The sequence below is a fragment of the Lathamus discolor genome, chromosome 6 (assembly GCF_037157495.1).
Source record: "Lathamus discolor isolate bLatDis1 chromosome 6, bLatDis1.hap1, whole genome shotgun sequence".
Lineage (NCBI taxonomy): Eukaryota > Metazoa > Chordata > Aves > Psittaciformes > Psittacidae > Lathamus > Lathamus discolor.
This window is the reverse complement of record NC_088889.1, coordinates 63,879,307-63,899,474: the sequence shown is the minus strand read 5'-3', so window position 1 is coordinate 63,899,474 and position 20,168 is coordinate 63,879,307. Positions and strand designations below refer to the sequence as shown.

Genomic DNA, 20,168 nt, shown 5'->3' with positions numbered 1-20,168 from the left:
CTAGCCTGGCATTGCCTAAGATAACGAAGTATTGTCTGTGCAACAGGCTGTGGTGCTTCTGTTTTTATTTGGATACTGTGTTAACGTGTTCACTAATGGGTCTCTCAAATTAAGCTGCCTTGTAAAAAGTAGGTGGTTTCTTTCTGGATTTTGCTCCAAAATATTTTCTAAACTGCATGCTAAAGTCTGTTAATATTAGCTTTTCCATTTTAGAAGTTATGATTTGACTATGGCCTAATGTGTTGAGAATATTAATGGCTTCAACTACTGTAGAGATTCTGTACTGCTCCTAAATATAGGGAAAGCTGAAATAAATAAAGAAAACCAAAAAGTAAGATCGAAACCACTTTCAACCTTAAGGGTTGTACAAGTGTTACAGTAACGATTGCTAATAAGTAATCTTTTAAAAGACATCTTCTTTTCCTCAAGGCCTGCTTTGCACAGTGACTTCTGCAGCTGAAGTGTCTTAGTGACTTTGATTATTTTGCTTTATGCTTAAATCTGAGCCCTTCTAAGTGTCTGCTTGTTTTCAGGTATTCCAAATGAATTTGAAAATTAATGCTTGGATTTGGAATGCTGGTTTGGTGACAGTCTATGTCAGGGGGTAGGTAGGATGAGGGCTGACAAAAAAAACTGTGCTTTGTGCTCAGCAGTTCTTAGGAAGTTGTGGGGTATCAAAGTAGTTGACTTCCTTAGCCTGCAGAAAGGTGTTAATCTTGCAGGTCATGGTGCCAGCTGAAGACTCCTGCCTCTAACTGCCTGGCCCTGCCCTTTTGCCCAATGTCACTCAGCCAGGAAATAGCATCCTGTGGGTTTTCCTTCATCCACCAGTTTTTCAGTTGTTTATGCAGTTGTGATTGCTCTGATGGGTTTTTGGTTTTTTTTTTGTCTTACAAAACAGGATTCTGGGGCTTACATTCAGCAGAAGTAGCATTTGTCTAAACTAGTTTCCTAACCATTTGTGTAACTGGAATTACTGTATGAATAGGGCCACATTAACTTATGTCTGAACAATGGAATGTCATCTAATGTGCCATTTAACAGTTTAAATGGTGAGCACAGGAGCCAGACATTTAAAATTAAAATTCCCTTTATACTTTTGTTTTTACCTTTATGTTCCTGTAAGTTTTAAAATGTTTGATTTCTTTCCTTCTTTCCTTTGCTAGTTTTTGGTGGCAGTTATTTTTTTTTTACTGCTTCATCTTCTGCTGTATAACATAGCTTCCAAAAGGCTTTCTGAAGTAGCTTCTGAGGCTCTTGGGTGGTTCTTCATAGGAAAATAAAGAGCCGTAGAAGCAGAAGAAAATTAAAGAGAAGCTCTTTCTAAAGATACACTTTTTGGGTAACCAGAGGTTCTGTTTTCTGGCCTTTGTTTTCATACCTACGTTACCCAAATTAATCTTTGCTTCTATTTATATAACAACAGTTGATTTTCTTTTATCACTAGAAATGGGAACTTTTACATTTCAATTCAGCATTAAGTTTGTAAGAAGCTGAAAAGGATTAGAAGTGTTAATATATAATATGACAGTTAGACGAGGTAATTACTTGCTGTTTTGTTGGACTCCTCAGTCTAATGAACCAGTCTAATGGGGTTCCATCTTTCCAGAGGCTGAGGAAGAGGTGGTGAAAGGACTAAGGTCCTTACTTTGGTTTCTGTTAAGATGGACTGGTAATTGCTGCTGCATAGTCCCTTTCCTTTGCCAATGCAGTAGGTTCTCTCTCTCACCTTGAGAAAGTTTTCAAATTGAAAGTGACTGTTTCCGTAGAAGTTGAAATTTACTGATGTAGAGGAGTAGTCACAATTACAGTGTCAATCCTGCTGCTGCAGTTAAATATACAAAACAAGTATGTGAAAAATCGGGATTTTGTCAGCAGACACTAGGTATAGAGGAGGAAAAGCAGCTCTCAAATTTTTCACATGGCTCTCAGCTCGGATTCATGCCCAACTTTACAAAAGATTATGATTTTCCAGTGAATAATAGAGCCATTAAAACCCTGGTCAGAAATAAGCTTATCAACCTGAGTGATTTAAATGTGAAAGATGATGTTGTGTTGAAATTACTGCCTTAATCTGAGAAGGCTGAGAAAGTGTAAAGTATGTTTAAGCAAGATTAAAAAAAAAAATAAAATCCAAGATGCAAATTAATGAGTTTATGACAGTGTGATTTATTCTATGATTATTTTTTAATTGCACTTTAAAGGACTCCAGTAATTTTCAAGAATTTGCAGCATTGGATTGCTAGTATCATCCTCTGTTTTTTTTACCGTGCGGGTATTAGTGAATGCCAGTAATGTGGTCTGCATAACTGCTGCCTGTTGCTGTGGGCATTTGATCTTTAATCCTAACTTATTTTTTTTATTATCCTGGCTGCTTTTAAACTGTTGGGTTGTCTGTGGGGTGTTAAAATTATTCACTGGGTGATGGATAACTAACGTGGTACTGAAAAATTCCTGTTTTCTCCTGTGTGCTGTCTTGGTGATGCTTCGCTGCAAAACACTTTGTCACAGCGCGTTTCCTTAAGCAGCTACAGCAGCAATAATATCGGAAATACTTATATTCTGATGGTTCTTGTCTCAAGTGAAGTTGGAACTCTGCTGTGCTGGATGTTGTGTATAGCAGTGTTTCAACGGCCTGAAAGTATGGAAAGGATTAATAATGTGTGTAAAACATGGAAGCAGTTGAATATGTGTGGGGAAGCTCAGACTGATACTTGCGTAACTATTTCTGATTATGGCAGATTATAAGGAGGTAAAAGGGGCAAGAATGGACACAGCTAGTTAGTTCATCACTGAGCAACAGTGGGAAAATGTCATAAATAAGGTATAAGAGATTACAAGGAAAATCAAACTGTTGTCTTTTAATTTTCCTCAAATGAGGAACATTTCCTATGAATAAGAGTCATCCTGGAGATGGACAGTGGAGGCTGGAATCAGTATCAAAGCAGATAACAAGATCAGGTAGGAGAATGCTGAAGTTAAAAAGCTTAAAGATTGTTTGTGCGTGGGGAATAAAGGAAGAAGGGATGGATTGAAGTAATAAATCAGGAAGATTCCTTGCTCTTTTGTCCATCTGTCTTTGGATAGGCATCCTTTGGGGGAGTTTAAGTCTCTGTATGAAAGGATTGCATATCACAAGAAACTTCTCCTCTCTTCAGGTGGAAAAAACAGGCTACTTCCATGTTCCCTGCTAACTTGTGCTAATTGAATGAACATGTTGAAAAGATTGATTGTGAGCTAGGAAGGCAAGTTTAAGTCCTGGAATCATTCTTCTTGTGCCAGTGAACAAGTTTCACATTTCAGAGATAGAAGGTGCTTTGTGTATTTCAGTGATTTTGCAAAGCACTAAGTAATTTTGGTTTATGCTGGTTTTACAGGAGACCACACCTCTTTTTTTTTTTCTTCTTTTTTTTTCTCCTTTTCTCTTTTTTTTTTTTTTTCCCCTTTCCTGTTGTCTCTTCCTCTTCTTCCCCCCTTCCCAAATACTTCTCCTGAAGCTTTTCTATAGTGAGTTGTGCCATTTACTTAAGAGGGGATTGCTTACAAAAATGTAAACAAGTGTGGAACCTGATCTAGTGGATGTACTCACTACTTTATGAGTATCCTAATGAAATTCCTATATTACATTCCTGATATTTTTGCAGATGAAATATAAGTCACATATTTAACCCATCTTTCCTGTTACAGTGTTTGTGTACAAGAAAGGATATGATCAGATCAGTACAATTTACAAAGCCTGTAGGGGATGAGATGGGAAGCAAATATTTAAAAGCAGTAATCAACTTTATTTGCTTTGGTCTCTGTTTTTCATCATGCTAGTGTGGTGCAGAGAAACAATGACATGGTTTTGATGTAACCTTCCAGTAAGCATTAGGTGGCAGTGGTGTGTTGTATTTGGCAGCTGCTTTGTCGATGGGGTTTTTTAGCTTCTGCAGTCTTTAGTGCGGTTTAATAAATGGCTAAACCATGTATTTTATTTCTTATAGCTTTCGTAAAGTGCTGATTTATGGTTGTTCTGACCATATGTGACTAAGGGCGGCTGTTGTTTGAACTCTTGAATACATCAGTGGGATTAGAATAGGGTAGTTTCTCCACAATATTCACTACTTTTGTGATACATAGTATCAGTGATGATGTTAACTGCAAATATTCTGATGAGAAATATGCTGTTAATGGCTAAGTGAGTTCAGTTTTGCAGCCTTTTTCACAAGCTGTTACCATTTCTAAATTTAATAGCACCTGTTAGATGAAGTGTGTTCTTCTGATTGTGCTTACAATTTTTTTTTTTTCTTAGATAAAAGACAAACTTGGGTTCAGGAGAATATTGGTAGGAACATAACTGACCTTTCAGCATAGTGGTGTTATTGTTGTTCCAGATCTTAGACAAGTGTGATTACCTTGTGACCCTTTTGGAGGTGTTTTCCCTTCATCTTGTTTCTCACAGGTAAAGGATCTCAAAGAATTTGGAACTGCTGTTGCATTGTATTAATTGGGCAGGATGATCAGTTAATGGAAGAGCAGCAAGAAAGCACTGACAGAACACGTGATCTAATTAGTACCTGATGAACCATGTAGGGTACAGAACCCAGAGTGTAATGTTGCTTCAGGGTGGTTCCTGTACAAGACCTTTGTATGTGAAGTAGGCCTGTGGAAAAGCTAAAAATGAATATTTTGGCATAGTTCTGGTGAAAGAAATCCTCATTGCTGAGAAACTGCACTTTCTACTTGTATAATTGGGGAAAGCTGGGGATACCTAATAACTTCTAGAAGGAGTATGTATAAAAGCATCAAGCCTGTGTTTTGTTCAAGTTTTGCTCTTAAAAGTCATGTAGCCTTTTGTTTGCTTAAGTCTTTTTTTGTGTAAGAGCTGATCTGCAAGTTATGGAAATAGATGGAATAGTTTATAAAAACTAAAACTGTAGTTCTTCCTGTTTTTTGGAGTAGAATGAAAGAAATACTAGGGCAGTCACATTTCCTGGTTGATTTTCTGATGCCTCATATGACAAAAAATGGCAAGCAAAATCATTCTACGAGTAGGTAGCAGCACCACAACACTTTAAGGATCCACCCAAACTGGCTTTCTATTCCATGTTAGCTTGCAATAGTTCTTCAGTTGAAAACTAAGTATTTTTGGATTGAGGTAGCACTTTGAGTCTAGTGAGATAGTACTGCCAGAATTATGTAGTTACTGGTAATTCGTTTTCTTCCATTTATTTGTATAAATGTATTGGTAATTAATTCTGAATTTTATTAATAAATTCTCCCTTCTCCCATGATAGAAGTTTAATGTTTGTGTTTTAAACAAATGCTGTTTTCAAAATGAATTCATTTTTTCCTGCAGTTTAAGCTTCTTAGTTTTATTGCAATAAGCCACTCCCTGTTCTAAAATACTTGTATTGAATAAACCACTTTAGTTTTTGTACAAGACTCGAGTAGGTTTTTCTTTCATCCTGCCATAATGCAATAATTTCAGCAGGGGAACTTGGAAAATGGCTTCGTTCTATGACCTTTCAGTGAATGCCACAGGGTGGGGGCCAAGTGCATGTTGGTCTCCTTGTTTCTTTACCAGCACTGGTGGCTAAAACATGTGCTTGTCTTAAACTTAGCTATCCCCAAATTCAAATTCCAGTTTATTAAACAATTTTATAATTCAGTCTGTGTTTTGATTTAAATCCATCACAGAATGGATTCTGCAAGAAAACAGGAGTTCAGACCTAAAGGATAACAGGGAGTCTGTATAGATTCTAATCTATGTATCCTGCCATAACCACAGTAAATGATCATTTGGAATAACTGTGCTTGATTGCTCGGATATAGCTGTCATATACACACTGTAGGTAATACCAGATATGTGTGTTAATTCTATTACATGCTGATAATGATTTGTGGCTTAAAGTATTTGGTGTGACAATGTATGTAAAATTAGACAAAGTGTTAAGTTTAAATGTAATTTTATAGGTCCTGGAGTTACATGGTTCCTTTTTTGTCTGTGTCCAGCAGGGAAACAGTTCAGCTTTCTATTTTGATGGTCTTATCAACTGATTTGGAACTTTCAGTTCATGCCTCATAATTTGATTTAAAATATTGCTGCAAGCCTTATAATGACATAGTATAGAACTGGAAACGTGAAGTTTTGTGGGAGTGTGGGGTGGTGAGGGGAACCCACTGTCCTATACAGTGTTAAATTTAGCCATAGTATTTCAGATATGCAAGTTTAATATCTCGGATAGTTCTAAACTTCACTTTATTGAGCCCTGAGACCAATAGAAGCAGAAAATCTAGTTCTGTGGTAATGGTCATGAGGTCTGGGACATCGACCAGCCCCACTTTAAATTGCCCAAGGACAGAGATTTCAGGAAGGGACCCTTTGTCTATCACCCGGAGTCAGTATGAGCTTTGCAGTGGAGGCAAGGTTTTCCCACTAACCATCACACTAGGCTCTCGTTCACAGTCTGCCGTAGGAGACTTCCAGATAGGCACTTGTAGATCAAAGTAACAAAACTCTTCTATTTCCAGATGTAATTTTAGAAAGAGGGGGGATGCTGCACTAAGCTTAACTGTCCAAATTTGATTCCAGAGCTATTGCAGTTTGAAGACTGAACACTGGCTTTTTGTGGAGAGAAAAAAAAAAATGAGTAGAGAGAATGTCAGCGTAGGCATGTTATTTTGATTCTTGAAATTATTTAAAAGGGTCATTGATTTCTAAGATATTTTTAGTCATGGCTTAAACATTGTGGTTATGTGGCCAAATTAAGGGATCTTGTTTTAAGAATTGCAGTTTCTTTCTAATAAAAATGTGTCCATGTGGACTGTAGATATCTAGAGAAATTGATGCAATTATATGACCCAATCCAGCCCTTGTTTAGCAGTTAATTTCTCCAGCATTCTATGAGCATTTGGTCAGATCTGCACAGATTTGGTTGTTGGTTTAAATCTAGCCAAGACTGGTGGTGTCTTAATTGCTACCACAGAGCAACCATTTGGCCTATGCGAGATGAATGTTGTTAAGGTACCTTCTGCAAGGCGGACATTCATCCACTGGGAATGTATCAAGAAAGTTTTCATTAATTGGCCCCTTTGTTGGCATTTGTGGCAGAGCAGCCAAAAACTTGAGTGTGAACAGACACTATGTCAGGGGGTGAGATTTATTGGCAAGTCACAGTAAAAACTGGGTTTACTACTTATATTGTAAGCTGGGGCAAAGGACTTCCCTTCTAAAAACAGCCTGGCATTAAACTTACTAGACTATTTTTTTCCAAAGGCAGGGAAGTGTAACAAGAACTCAGACTATAATCAGAAAGTAAATAGGAAACAGCTGGTTAATATTTTTCTCCTTAATGTTGACTGTCTTGCAGTTTCTTTTTAATATGATATGAAGTGTTATGATGAGCTTTGTAGTGTACAGACAAATATACATGGACCTATGAATACTTCTGTCAGATGAGAACACTTGACAGCTTTTGTCCTGACCTTGTTAGCTTAACCTGTAGATAACAGGATTTACAGTGGCTAATGTATGGTAATGTTGTATATAGCTTGAGAAATTTTTTTTAAACATAGTTTTTTTTTTTCATGTTAACTCCTTCATTTTGTTGTTTTGTTTGTTATGTTGCAAGTGACATACTGGTGATGATTTATACGTTTTTTGTCTTAGCACAACACATTTGTTTGTTGCTAAACTTTGATAAACCAAGCCTGTTTGTTAGGATTTCTGTTCTGCTTGCTTGTACCTATTTTATCTTTGTCAGAATTTTAACTTATAATGTGGAGTTAATAGTTTAGACTTACTAACTAGATAAAGTGTCATATATTGACTCTGAGGGAGAATTCTGATTCTGAAATTTGAATACATTGCCTCTTCACTATGGAGCTTTTGATACAAGAATAATAAATGGAAGCTCTCAAATACTGATAATGTGATTTCTTCGAACGTGCGCGCAGTTCCAGTGAGGAGGCAAAGTCTTCTGGATTCCCAGCCACGAGTATGGCAACGTTATTTGAAAATAACAGCTTGGGTTTCTCTCTTCCTCCAGCTGCTTCCAGTGTTTCTCCCCCTCGTTCTGTTCTGAGCAATGAAGTATCCAGTTCTGGTGTCTACTTGCTGTTGTTCATAAACTCTTATCAGTGGGAATGGGTATCATTGCTGTGTACTGCTGTTACCTCATACTATCTGATGCTTATCCATGGTGACTTCCACTTTTGCATTGTTAATCCAACTAACCCTTTGCATACCAATTTCGTGACATTTACCTCTTCTGATTGTGATTTTAATTTCTGCTGTTCATCACAGTGGTAGCTTCAGCTGACATGGAGTAGTGCTGTATTTGTGAAGATTGTGTTGGATTTCTCTTCCCTGACCATTACAGAGTGTCTTCCACCACTGCATATTTTGTTACATATTCTTTTTACGTATTCCAGGAGCTACAGTAGTTGTAGTGCAGGTCATGAAAACTGGCTTCCTATTACTTTTGCTGTGACAAAAAGAAAAGTAAAAAGATTATCCATACTGGGCTGGAAATCGTAGTTCCAGTTGCATTACATGAAACAAATACTGTCAGGCTATAATGTTTAACATGGAGAAAGGGAGGATGCTAAGGGGTACTGAGTTAATTGTTAATTTTAGATGTTAGTATTCTATCGACTCTTATTTACAGCTTAGATTTAGTCATTAGATGTAGTTCCTACAAAAGCACAAGTACTTAAATGCATGTAAGTAAAGTAATCCCCCATTAAAAACCACTTGGTTTATTCAGGAACTTAGGGCACATCTCTAGCTTTAAATACATCTCTTAGTCAAATATAGGCACGTATCCCCTGTTGAAATAAAGCAGGAATTCAGGGGTTGTCTCAACTTGTCAATTTAGCAACATGATTCCAGGAGATTGTAGATAATTTCAGAGTTAAAAATCTTTAATAAAATCTGATAGTTTAGAAATTTATTATGCTGTAACTTCGTAGTACAGATGCTTAGTGGTTACTTTATGACTCATGATGGTAAGTCCAGAATAGTCTCACTTTTTATTCAACTGTAATGGTTTCATCATTGTCCTGTGTCGATCTTTACTTTTGACTTTTTAGAACCTTAATGGTTTTCCTTACAAAAAAAAAAAAAAAAGCCAAACCAACAAGAACAACAACAACAAAAAAAAAACCTAGAAGGTGTATAATAAGAATAAAAAACCCTGAAAATATTTCCTTGAAAATATTGTCTTGGGAGAGAAGGTCAAGTTTTAATGCAGCCACATTTGGTTCATCCTTTTTATATTACTTTTTATTTGCTGCTTAGGATTCCTCCTGCTGTTTGACAGCTTTGCATGAAATGTGGGAAATTAGGAAAGATAAAGCTGTGGAAAGTGGAGAGTAGTCCTTACTTTAATCCTGGGGAAAAAAAAAAAAAAAAAAAAGAAATGAAAAAAATTGGGGAAAATAGAGCTGATCTACTTAATTTTCCTGAGTCAGGAAAAATCAGAATATTTACATTTTAAACATGCTTACTTGAAAGTTGCGTAATTTTAGGGGGAGGGGGAATTCTTTAGTTATCTGTGCAATACGTAGTAGTAAAGGACAGCACGTCTCATAAATATTTGGAAGTAGTAGTTTTCATAGAAAATAAAGCCACCCGTTTTGATGAATGGAATTGGGCATGTGGGGTATCTTTTGTTTTTAAAATGAATACCCCTTATACACAAGGCAAAATAACCATGATGATGTATTAAGTAATAAATGAGAAGGAATAGTACTTTCTGAACCTTTTTTTAAATAATCAGCCTTTTTAACTTGTGATGTGGAAAAGTAGTTATGAGTAAAAGTTTGACTATATTGAGTGATTTATTTACCATGTATTCCACAGTTTAGCAAGAGATTGCAAATTTAGTATAAAACTTATCTATGCCTGTGTGCTTCACTCCTTCATTCCCAATAAGTCGAATTAAGTTGATTCTGATTGGGTGTTGTAAATTCCTTTTGAAAAATGACTTCATGAGCCCCAATAAGAAATGTACATTAAATTGCTTTAACTCAACGTTTTCTGCTTGCTCATTTGAATTTGATTAAAGTCAATCAACCCTATTACATTTATTGCATAAAGTTAAGCAACTCGTACAAATGTTAGGAGGATAGGGACCTGGTAGTGTCTCATCTTGTGATAAGAGAGTTCTTAAGGTCTGTTAGTATGGTTATTGAGACATAATAATACCATTACAGTCATTGACCAAAAGGTCTTTACTAATTTTCAGGGATTAAAGTCCAGGGGTTAATTTTGCAGGGTCCAAACTTCATGGAGTACAAAGTAGGTAGAAATAAAAAATATAGCAGTTGAACGTGCTGCAGTGTGTTCCAAATTCTTGCGCAAACCCTGTGGGTGAAAGCCATGTGTGGTACACTGCATAAATAAAATTATGACTGTATAAATCAAATACATGATGGAACTCAAGTAGTTTTAAGGGTCTATGCTTTATTTGGTGAACATAACAATATAAGCACTGTATTTTTCCCAAGACCAAAAAGGTTTGCTCACTTTTTATTCTGTAGTAGGTATCAAAGCCAATAGATTAGAATAATGAAATACAATTAATTTACTTAAACTAAGGTGTTCCGTGATACTTACACAACTATGAACTGAACCTGTATCTGTGGTTTAGAGTACATTTGCCAGGTGATAAGTACAGTCTGATGCATATTAAAAATAAGACTGCTAAATACAGTTTAGAAAGGCATAATACTGATACTGTAATTGAAAAGGGCATCAGGTTAAGTTTGCTTTCCTGCAGCACTAAAAAATTCACCAGGTCTCCAACAGACAATGTTTAAAGTTTTTCATTTGAGCTTTGAACTATTTTTTAATGTTCACAGTAACTACAAAGCATCACCTGCTATAAACTGATATAAATTCCAGACAGTCTTTAGTAATGGATATAACTTAGAAATCTACTTCTACTAGAGGTAAAAAAAAAAAAAAAAAAAAAAAAAGGAAAACTAGACTGGGTAGACATCTCTAACCTTCTTCCTTTTACCCTCCATCTGTCAGGCTCAGGAAAATATCCTTTATTGTTTTTATAAAAGCCTGTTAAGTAGTAACATTAGTAAAAATTATTGCTGTGTTCAAAAATCAGGATGTGTGCTCAGTGAAAAGCTATCTTTATGAAAGTATTGCTTCTTAAAAACACTATGTTTATGCAGCCAGAAAGATATAGGTAGTTCCTAAGTGCACTAATAGAGCTGAAAATAGTGCTCAGGTGGCAGGTAGAGTGACAAAGATAATTTGCACAGGTTTTGAGATGTGATATTGCAGGAGACATTGCTCTCACATTTTGAGAAAGAACTTACAACTGGATGCACAGAGGGAGAGATGAACAATAGTTCAGTTTGAGTAGAAGGAGATAGGTCGAGTAGAAAACAGGCTTGTCTGTTTTCATTACAGAACTTCTGCATGGTTGCAGCAGAGATTAACCCTGAAATAAGGCTGAATGGGAAAAGAAGAGGAGATCAGAAACATGCATCATATTTCACCTCCCTCAGTACAAATCCAAACCCCTGACTCTGTTGAGGGAGCTCCTATAAAGGGTATAATGGAGAGGGAGGAGGATCAGAAGCAAGTATACAGTAACCAAGAATAGGGGAAGATACCAAAAAAGAGGATTGATTGATTAACATCTAAAGTATTAATGGAGGACATCAGAGTGCTCTCTGAACTTCAGCTATTAGGCTGGTTAACACTTTAGGAGGGTGTCCTATGTTTGGTGTCTCAGCAGGCTGAGCAGGGCCTAAAAGAGCTGGAGCAAGAACATGTTCGTTGTCTCAGATGGAGAAGGGTATGAAGAGGATTACAGTGAAAGAGCAGAGGTTTGGGGCTTTTTTCTTAGTGTAGGTGTAGACTGCTAAAAGCATCAGATGGTAGGCAGATGAACAAGCTCAACAGAGGAAGGAGTAAATTATTTTAAAAAGCAGGGAGACCAAAATGGGCACAGATTTTAATTAGATCCCAAACAATCTAGTTATGAGTCACATGAAATTGCCAGTCTTTCAAATATAAAAATGGCATGTCCTGCAAATACTAAATTTCCTAAATTGATAGGAAAGAAGTTACAAACCAACTGATAAATCTGGGTAAGAATGAATTTCCTGCATTATTCAAGACGTTAACACAGTATGCTTCAAGTGGGCTCACTCACAGTGGAACAAAAATAGACATTTGTGTACAGACCTCATACTTGAGGTTGCAGGGTCATTCATCTGTGTATGTGGTAAAATAACTGTGGAATAACTTGAGGTTAAAACTTAATATTTTGCTCTTATGTACATCCTCTTGTTGTTACACACAGGATTTATCCTAGAATCCTACAACAGTTTGAGTTGGAAGGGACCATAAATACCCATCAGCAAATGACAGATACATATACCAGAGAGGAAACAGATTCCAGTAGAAGTGGCCCTTTTAAATTCTGGATTTTGTAAAGCAGACATAATACTAGTATTCTTTTCTTTTCCAAAATTAATTATAAACTAACTAAAAAAAAGGGATTAAAATCTGATTTATGTTTTGGTGCCCCAGCTGATGTTGATAGAAAGGGAAGACGTTAAAGCTCTGGAATAAGGGATATCAAGATTTATAACACAATTAACAGGTGATAGGTCTGATTATATTGTAACTTTCTTATCTTAAATGCTGCTTCCTGTTGATCCATCATTTAGACTGCACAATTTAAAAATACATAAAAAAAAAAAAGCTTATTGGAGATGAATTAAAGCCACAGGAAGATGGTGGAGCTTTGAGGGTTCCTTTCAATAGGCATTTGAGCCAAAAAAGTTGGAATGCTCTGTTTAGAATGAATGGTAGGGAAAATGCGATACTATTTCAATTATTATTGCCATTTAACGTTGGATTTCTTGCAGTCATGTTCTTGAATAACCATTTCTTAACTAAAATGACAGAATTTTGTAGCCAGAGCCAGTGATCCATGACTTTAAATATTTGGAAGGGCTATTGATTCACTGAGCTGGAAGAAATTAAAATATGTTGAGGCATATTTTCAAAACCAGAATTGCATGTAGTATCATTATATCTGATCATGTAAATTCTCTTTACTACTTAAATAATATTAAAAAAAAAATGCTAGGCACATGTGATGCAGCATTCAATCTGTCTGTGACAGCCTTAACTAAACATTGGTGGTATTGTTTGAATCATCTGCATGTAACAGTCAGCTGCTAGCACTTGCAGCACCTCCTCTTGTTCCCGTGTTGTGCTCCTCTGCATGTACCTATTTCTGCTTGTGGTAGTCATTCTCTCTAGGTAAATTGTCCATAAGACCAATGATTCCATCAGCAAATTACCCAGAAAATGCCGTCAGTGTGCATGGTGACATTTGTGCCACTGGTGTTTCCATTCAGCCATTTCAGTGGTCTAATTAAATTGGCAGTTTTCTCTTGTGCCCAGCATCGTTGTCTCCCTTCCTCTGGCACCTTACCTCAGACCTTCTCCTTTTCTCTGTCCTTTTAACTGAATATCAAATGCATTATTGATTGCTTCTCTTCCAACCTCCTTGCTTCCGCTCCCCTCAACTTTGTTTTTTTATCTTTCTGTTTGTTTGTGTGATGGGCAGTATCATCCAGACAAGCAGAAGGCAGATGTGCCAGCAGGAGAAGTGGAGGAGCGCATGCAGAGGTTCATCGAAATCGATCAAGCGTGGAAAATTCTAGGGAATGAAGAGACAAAAAAAGAGTATGACCTGCAGCAGCATGGTAGGTCCCTGCCAAGGAATGCGGTAGTGGCAGCCGCTCTTTAAAAAAGCAGAGTCTGAGAGTGGTAGTTAGATGGTATTTTAAAATGCTGTTTATTGCTGAGCCAAATGTTTCTTTCACTCTTGTCCTACTTTCAAATGCGGATCCATTATTTATAGCTTTTGCTACACATACGTTAGTGAAAACACTGAATTACTTCCAACAAAACATTAGGTGGTGTTATTCCTAATAATTTGAACAAATATGAAATTTATACTAATTACTCACCTTAGCCCTTTTTATTTTATTAAGGCAGCTTCATTAAGTGACCTTAATTTTAAGTCTTTCATTTTGTTGCAGTATCTTAGATACAGGTATTAATCCTTTTATACCTAGTATTTAATATGTGTTTATAAGCACTTGAGAATCATTAAAGACACATTCTTTTCAGTTGTGTGTTATAGTAGCTTTCATAATTCATCTCTAGTCTAAAACAGTCTTTTAAAGCAGGTTTATAAATAATATTCAGATATAACACATTAACTAGGCAGCTCTGGCATGCATTTCTTTTTATACCTCTCAGAAAATAGCTTCTTAAAACAGTGACAGGCTGTTGTGAGAAAGAAAGGGGGGAAATGTAGGTCAGGTCTGTCACACATGGGCTACCATTACATGAAGTGATAGGCTGTCTTTCTGCTCTGGCCTCAGGATAGGAGTCCCTCAGCCTTCCATTAGAACCTTCAATAAATGTATATCCACCCTACATGTTAATGGGGGGGAGTCAATAATAGGGTATTGCCTGTGGGGAAAACACTCAGTTGCACTCTGCAGTAACACACTCTGGTCCAGCATTGATGTGTAGCCACCACCACTTCTGAATGTGTCTGATAAAAGCCCACTGTCTCTGCAGCTTGTTATTGAATTCTCTTCCATTGTACATTGGCACACCATCAGACCCTTCTCTCTTGTGCTGATTTTTAACTCCCTGCCGCTGTGGGTACCACAACTTTGAGAGACAAAGACTTAGTCATTCTGGCAGATATGCATTACTGCCAGATAAAAAGAGCGATACATAATTGTATATATACCCAGTATGAATTCTCTAGTTAAATAATCTTGTATTTTGCACTTTGTGTGGGTTTTGGAAGAGAGGGTGGAGGGGTGAAAACAAAATCATTGAATAAATAGTTTAAAAGGATGGGGAAAAAAACTTGATGTTGCACTGATTTGTCACTTAAACAGGATTAAGGTCAAACATAAACACATTTTCATCTCAAATTTATTTTTTAAATGCCTGAATGTGATGTCAGAAGAGGAATTTCTGCTACCCAGTGCTCTCATCCTATTGTACTCCTGGCACTGTCATATCAGCTGTGTCTTCCGTTGTCACAAATTGTACATCCACAGGAAAAAAGAAATATTACGAGGTCACATGATAAGTCTTCTCTGTATCTAGTGATTTTTAACTAGATCTTAAATACAGAGTTCCATCTCACTTGGGTTAAGTTAATCCACTGAAGTTGAGAGCTACATCAAGATTTAGTAAGTTACTTTGTTTTCCCATGAAATATAAGGACATTACTATAAATTAGTTTTGACAAAACTCATTCCAAAGTATTTTAAAGGTTACCTATATTTCCTGAGATTCTTTTGCATCCAGACGAGGTCTTCAAAAAGCCACTTGAAGATCCTATAAAAAAGACTTAGTAAATTAAGAAAACAAATCGTGTATTTATTTACACAGGTACTTGGTAATGGAATAGATGTATTTTAATATAGAAGGTGCCATTCACAGGGGACCAGGTGTTTCAGACTAAGCCACATGTAGCACGCATGTGCAGTATCGTTGCATTCTTTGCAGCGTGTTCCCTGACAGCAAAACGGTGGTAAAATAAATTCTGGTTCTTTGAATGCTTGTCAGGCTGCTTCTGAAGTCATGATTCTAGACTAAGTCGTAGACACTGCTGTAAAAGCTTGCAGAAACAAAGGAATGGAGACAGCAGCTAAGGGGAATAGTGATGAGGGAGATAATATAGCGAGCTAATAGGACCGTGAGGCCCAGGAAGCAGGATCTGAAGGATGCCAGCATGCACATGTGCCTGGCTGCAAGTCCCTTGCACTGTAGTCCTCTTCCCAAGTCACGGATTGCTTATTTGTATTTACCTTCTCATGTTATACTAACTAAATCTTAATTACTTGGCTCAGAAACTCAGTGGCCAGAGATGTTCCAGGAAGCTGAAAGTGTGGGGCTCTGTGGTTTTAATTTTCTGTTTGTTTGAACTGTTGAGAATAACAAGAGAATGTGCTCTCATACCTTAATACTGCTTTTCTCTGAAGGTATTGCTATGCTCTCCTACTTATTTCTTTGTGCCTTCAGGCCAGAGTATTGAGGAAAGGCCAAACCTCAAACCATTTAGAAGTTTGGCTGAAATACTCATCCAGGCCTCTCTGGTCTGGAAATTGGAGGAGAACTCTCTTTTTATATGTTTTGTGAAAATTTTTCCAGTTCATTGCTTTGTCATATCTTTAATGACATATAAGAATACCCTGTTACAATGCTAAAGGGTTTTGCTTTCAGTCTGGGGGGGGGGGGGGGAAGGTTCGGGGGAAGAGGCTGGAGAGAGAAAGTAAAAATTGGGGGTGGAAAAAAGCTGCATAACAATTTACCTATTAAGAATGGACTTTTTTTCCCCATTATAGAATCCCAGACTGGTTTGGGTTGGAAGGAGCCTTAAAGCTTCTCCAGTTCCAACCCCCTGCCACAGGCAGCGACACCTTCCACTAGACCAGGTTGCTCCAAGCCCTGTCCAACCTGATTAAATAATGAACAGAAAGGTTGCAATTAAAATTAAATCACTTAATGTGGCAAATAATTCAAAGGTAGTCGTGGGATTAACACTAAAACCAGTTGCTCTGTATATGTTTTGGGGGCAGAGGGTGCAGAAATTTAAGAATCTAGGGAATCTTCCATGTATGGCTCCAGTGAGGTTCTATGCTGGATAATATGTTCTTACATGATGATGGACAGAGGTGTCCACAGATCCTGGGTGTTTATAGGGTGGAGGGTGTAATCATGAGGAGGAGTTTTCACATCTCAGCACACACCTCCTTTTGGTTTTCAGGTTTGGAATTACATTTCTAGAAAACTACTACAGATATAGAAATATATATATATACTATATATAGAAAAATACTAGTTCTTGCTTCATTTCTTAGATTTCAGCGCCAAGCTGGATGGGGCTTTGAGCAACCTGGTCTAGTGGAAGGTGTCCCTGCCTGTTGTGGGGAGGTTGGAAGTAGGTGAGCTTTAAGGTCCCTTCCAACCCAAACCAGTTTGTGATTCTATGTGAGAAATTACAAGCCCTAACTGGAATTGCCACTGTTGCAGCTTGTGCTGTTTTGTGTCTGAGAAGTCTGGTTCCATGCTCTCCATGTCTTCCCTTTAGTCAGTGAGGCACAAGAAAAACCTTTAGTTAGGCTGGAATAACTCATTTTAAAATACCTGGTCACTAATTCAGCTTTCACTGGCAATACCAATCTTCTTTAAAACCTGAAAAAAAGTCTTTGAGGATCTGCCCTCACTCTAAGTTTCTGCTGCAGGTTTGGAAAGGGAGGCTTATACAGGTGTGGTCATGAAGTGGGAAAATGAAAACCCAAGCTAAAGAAATGGTAGCTTCTTCTTCCCCTGCTCCTTCGCTGTTCCTCTCCTAGTATAGTAAACTGAAAAGGCTGGTTTAGAGATGGTTGTTTCCCCATTGATCTATCATTCCCTCTTGATCTGGCAATAAAGTGATGATACTGTATTAGATACCAAGATACTTTACATAATGCGGTAAATAGGCTGCCAGAATAACCTTACAGGTCCACTAAGAGTAAGCAGGAGAAGCGAGACAAGAATCTACAAAAATGCTTTCAGTAGTTAGCAGGAATGGCAATTGAACACCTTCCCTACCTAATTGTAAGAAAGGAAAACAATTAATGCAGCATAATTCGGTTGTTCCTTGTTAAGAAAATTCTTTCTTAAAAAAAAAAAAAAACTTTCAGACTAAAATAAAGATCTTCCCATGGCTGTTACCTCAGGCTTTTCATTCTGCCAGGTGCTACTTGTGAAGGCACGGAAGTATGTATTCCTTTTCTAACTGTGGATTTTTAGGGCTGCATACCCTCAGTTAGTGCTGGAACACAACCCTTGTTCCATAGTTCTTTGGAGTTAATTCTGATCTGCACTGGCTACAAGTCAAGCAGTATTTATTTTATTTAACAAACATGGCTTTTGTTATGGAAATTCTTAATGCATGACTTTATCATTTTCGATTGAAGTAGGCATGGTTAGTTTAATGTAAGAGACTAGAACTTCAGTAATAATTTAAAAACTAAACAATCTGTTAGAAAAAAATGATGACATCCAGGTTTTGAGAACTGTGCTGATTTTGATACTGAGTAGGTACTATGGACAGTATTTGATTGAATATATGTATCTTGATTTTTTATGAATTTGAAGACTATATGACTGATAAAGAGCTAGAAAAATCTTAAAGCATTGCAACTATTTTTATTATTACCATAAACTGTTAAAAGGGTGAAATTTCCATTCACTGCTTGCAACCCTTTCCCTAAAACTCAGCCTCAAATAGCCCAAGAAATATTTATTGTATCCTCAAGTGAAACTTAAATACCTTTCCTCTTTTACAATTTCTGAATGACCCAGCAAGGGCTCTAGTAAAGCTTTACAGAACCAAAGCTGCTAATAGTTATTTAATATTGTCCTTTAGCCTGAAAGAATCTCAGTAGATTTTTCCTTTTAATCTCTTTGAATTGCAGGCTCGTAAACCTCTCTGATGAGCCTGCCAGTGTTTTCTGAGATCCTGCAGTTGAGACAATGGAGCTGCAGAATCCTTTCACTTCTTGATGTCAGACAAATCCAATAGATGGCAAAGCCAGGCAGGCTGTACTTGTGAGTTAACGTTTGTTTTTCAAGCTATTGTAGATTACCAGGACTTCACAGTTTCCCCTGTACGTACAGGAATGTGTTTCGCATAGTACAACTCGGTACACAGAGTTCTACAGGTTGAGCAGGCGTCATGTGTGAGTAAACCCACCCTGTAACTCAGCACTGGTAACAATACCAGTCTTAAATAACTGTCCCTTCTGGCAAAGGAGTGAAAAGTAAACATAGGTTTACTTCACAGAACCACCAGTGAGAGAACCCTGGTTGTAATAATAATGATAAGAGACAAAGTAAGAAGAAATATTAGTCAGTAAGATGATCTGTGAAAACCATTGGTTTGCAGTTCTGCTTGTAAACTCTCCAAACTCACACTGGGCTGTGCCTCTCTCTTTAAGTAAGTGGCTCCATCTATTTCTGCTGGGTTCTGTATTTAATGGGCGAACTAGAAAGTAAAGCTTTGTTCAGCTCTGGAAGGTACGCTTCTCCTGCCTGCATGAGACAAGCAAATAAATGCAGCATATAAAACTGACTGACGAGGGTTACTGGATTATGTGCTGAATTTGGAGACTTACTCAAGTCAAGGGTACTAATTAACAGTTCACATTTTTTGAGATGGCCCATAAGCCAGCTGTCTTTCAGACTTGAGCATCAGACTGGGAATAACAATCTCAGTTCAGTCTGGGAATTATGTAATTAATTTTGCTTGTTTACTTTTTTCTTTTCAAAATTACAATTGCAGTAATGAATTAGAAAACCTTGGTTGAAATTCTGCTCCCAAGGCTTAATATTGTACTGTGTTTGGAAGAGAGTGTAGATTTTCCCACAGCTTTCCTCTTCATTACTTGAATGGCTGAACCTAAATGATTCAATGATTTGTGAGTAACTTTACTTCAAGCATAGTAACCTCATCAGCTTGCATCTCACCAGTTCTTTGTGGTGGCATATGGTTCATCTGCCCTTTCACATTTCCTACCGGCAAGATGACCCAGTCCTCCACCTCTAATTCTATAGAACTTGTTCTAAGTGAAATTCCACTTTATGACTTAATATTCGACAGTTGGGGTTTGTTTAGTTTTGTTTTTAACTGGCCTTAAATGTCTAATTTAAAAACCCAAAATGTATTAACTTATTAACTCTTCCCCACACACATAAGTTTAGCTAAAATGCAAAGGGTTCATTTCACTACTGGCAAGTTACATTGATATTTCTACCTATGATACTCTACTCTGAAAGAGCCATGCATTCCTTTGTTGTAAATTAGGAATCTTACTTGCACATAGCTTGTTTTACATAGTTAATGTGTGAAATCAACTGATACTTAATTAAGCCAACTCATATACGTCTCTTCCGAGTCACTACATCACTGATAACTCATCCCATGTTTGATATAATTTTTGGCAGTTTTTCTGGGATATTAGTGGAGGAGATAGCTGCAAAGTCTCTTTTCAGTTCAGAGCAAAGAGAAGCTACATAGAACAAGCATGGAAACATTTAGAATACC

General features: G+C 37.2%; 1 protein-coding gene and 1 long non-coding RNA gene across 4 annotated transcripts in view; one reads left to right on the top strand and one right to left on the bottom strand.

Moving 5' to 3' along the window:
• DNAJC24 (DnaJ heat shock protein family (Hsp40) member C24) overlaps positions 1-20,168 on the top strand; it is a 50,525-nt gene that overhangs the window by 11,388 nt on the left and 18,969 nt on the right. For all 3 annotated transcript variants that reach the window (XM_065683278.1, XM_065683279.1, XM_065683277.1), the window contains one exon: positions 13,602-13,740. In XM_065683278.1, the coding sequence (XP_065539350.1) occupies positions 13,602-13,740 (139 nt within the window). The remainder of the gene's footprint in view (positions 1-13,601; positions 13,741-20,168) is intronic.
• Positions 10,434-16,468, bottom strand: LOC136016293 (uncharacterized). The gene is made up of 3 exons (XR_010613558.1): positions 16,387-16,468; positions 15,350-15,409; positions 10,434-13,694 (listed from the first exon to the last, which is right to left on the bottom strand). It is a non-coding gene; the product is annotated as an uncharacterized LOC136016293 (long non-coding RNA).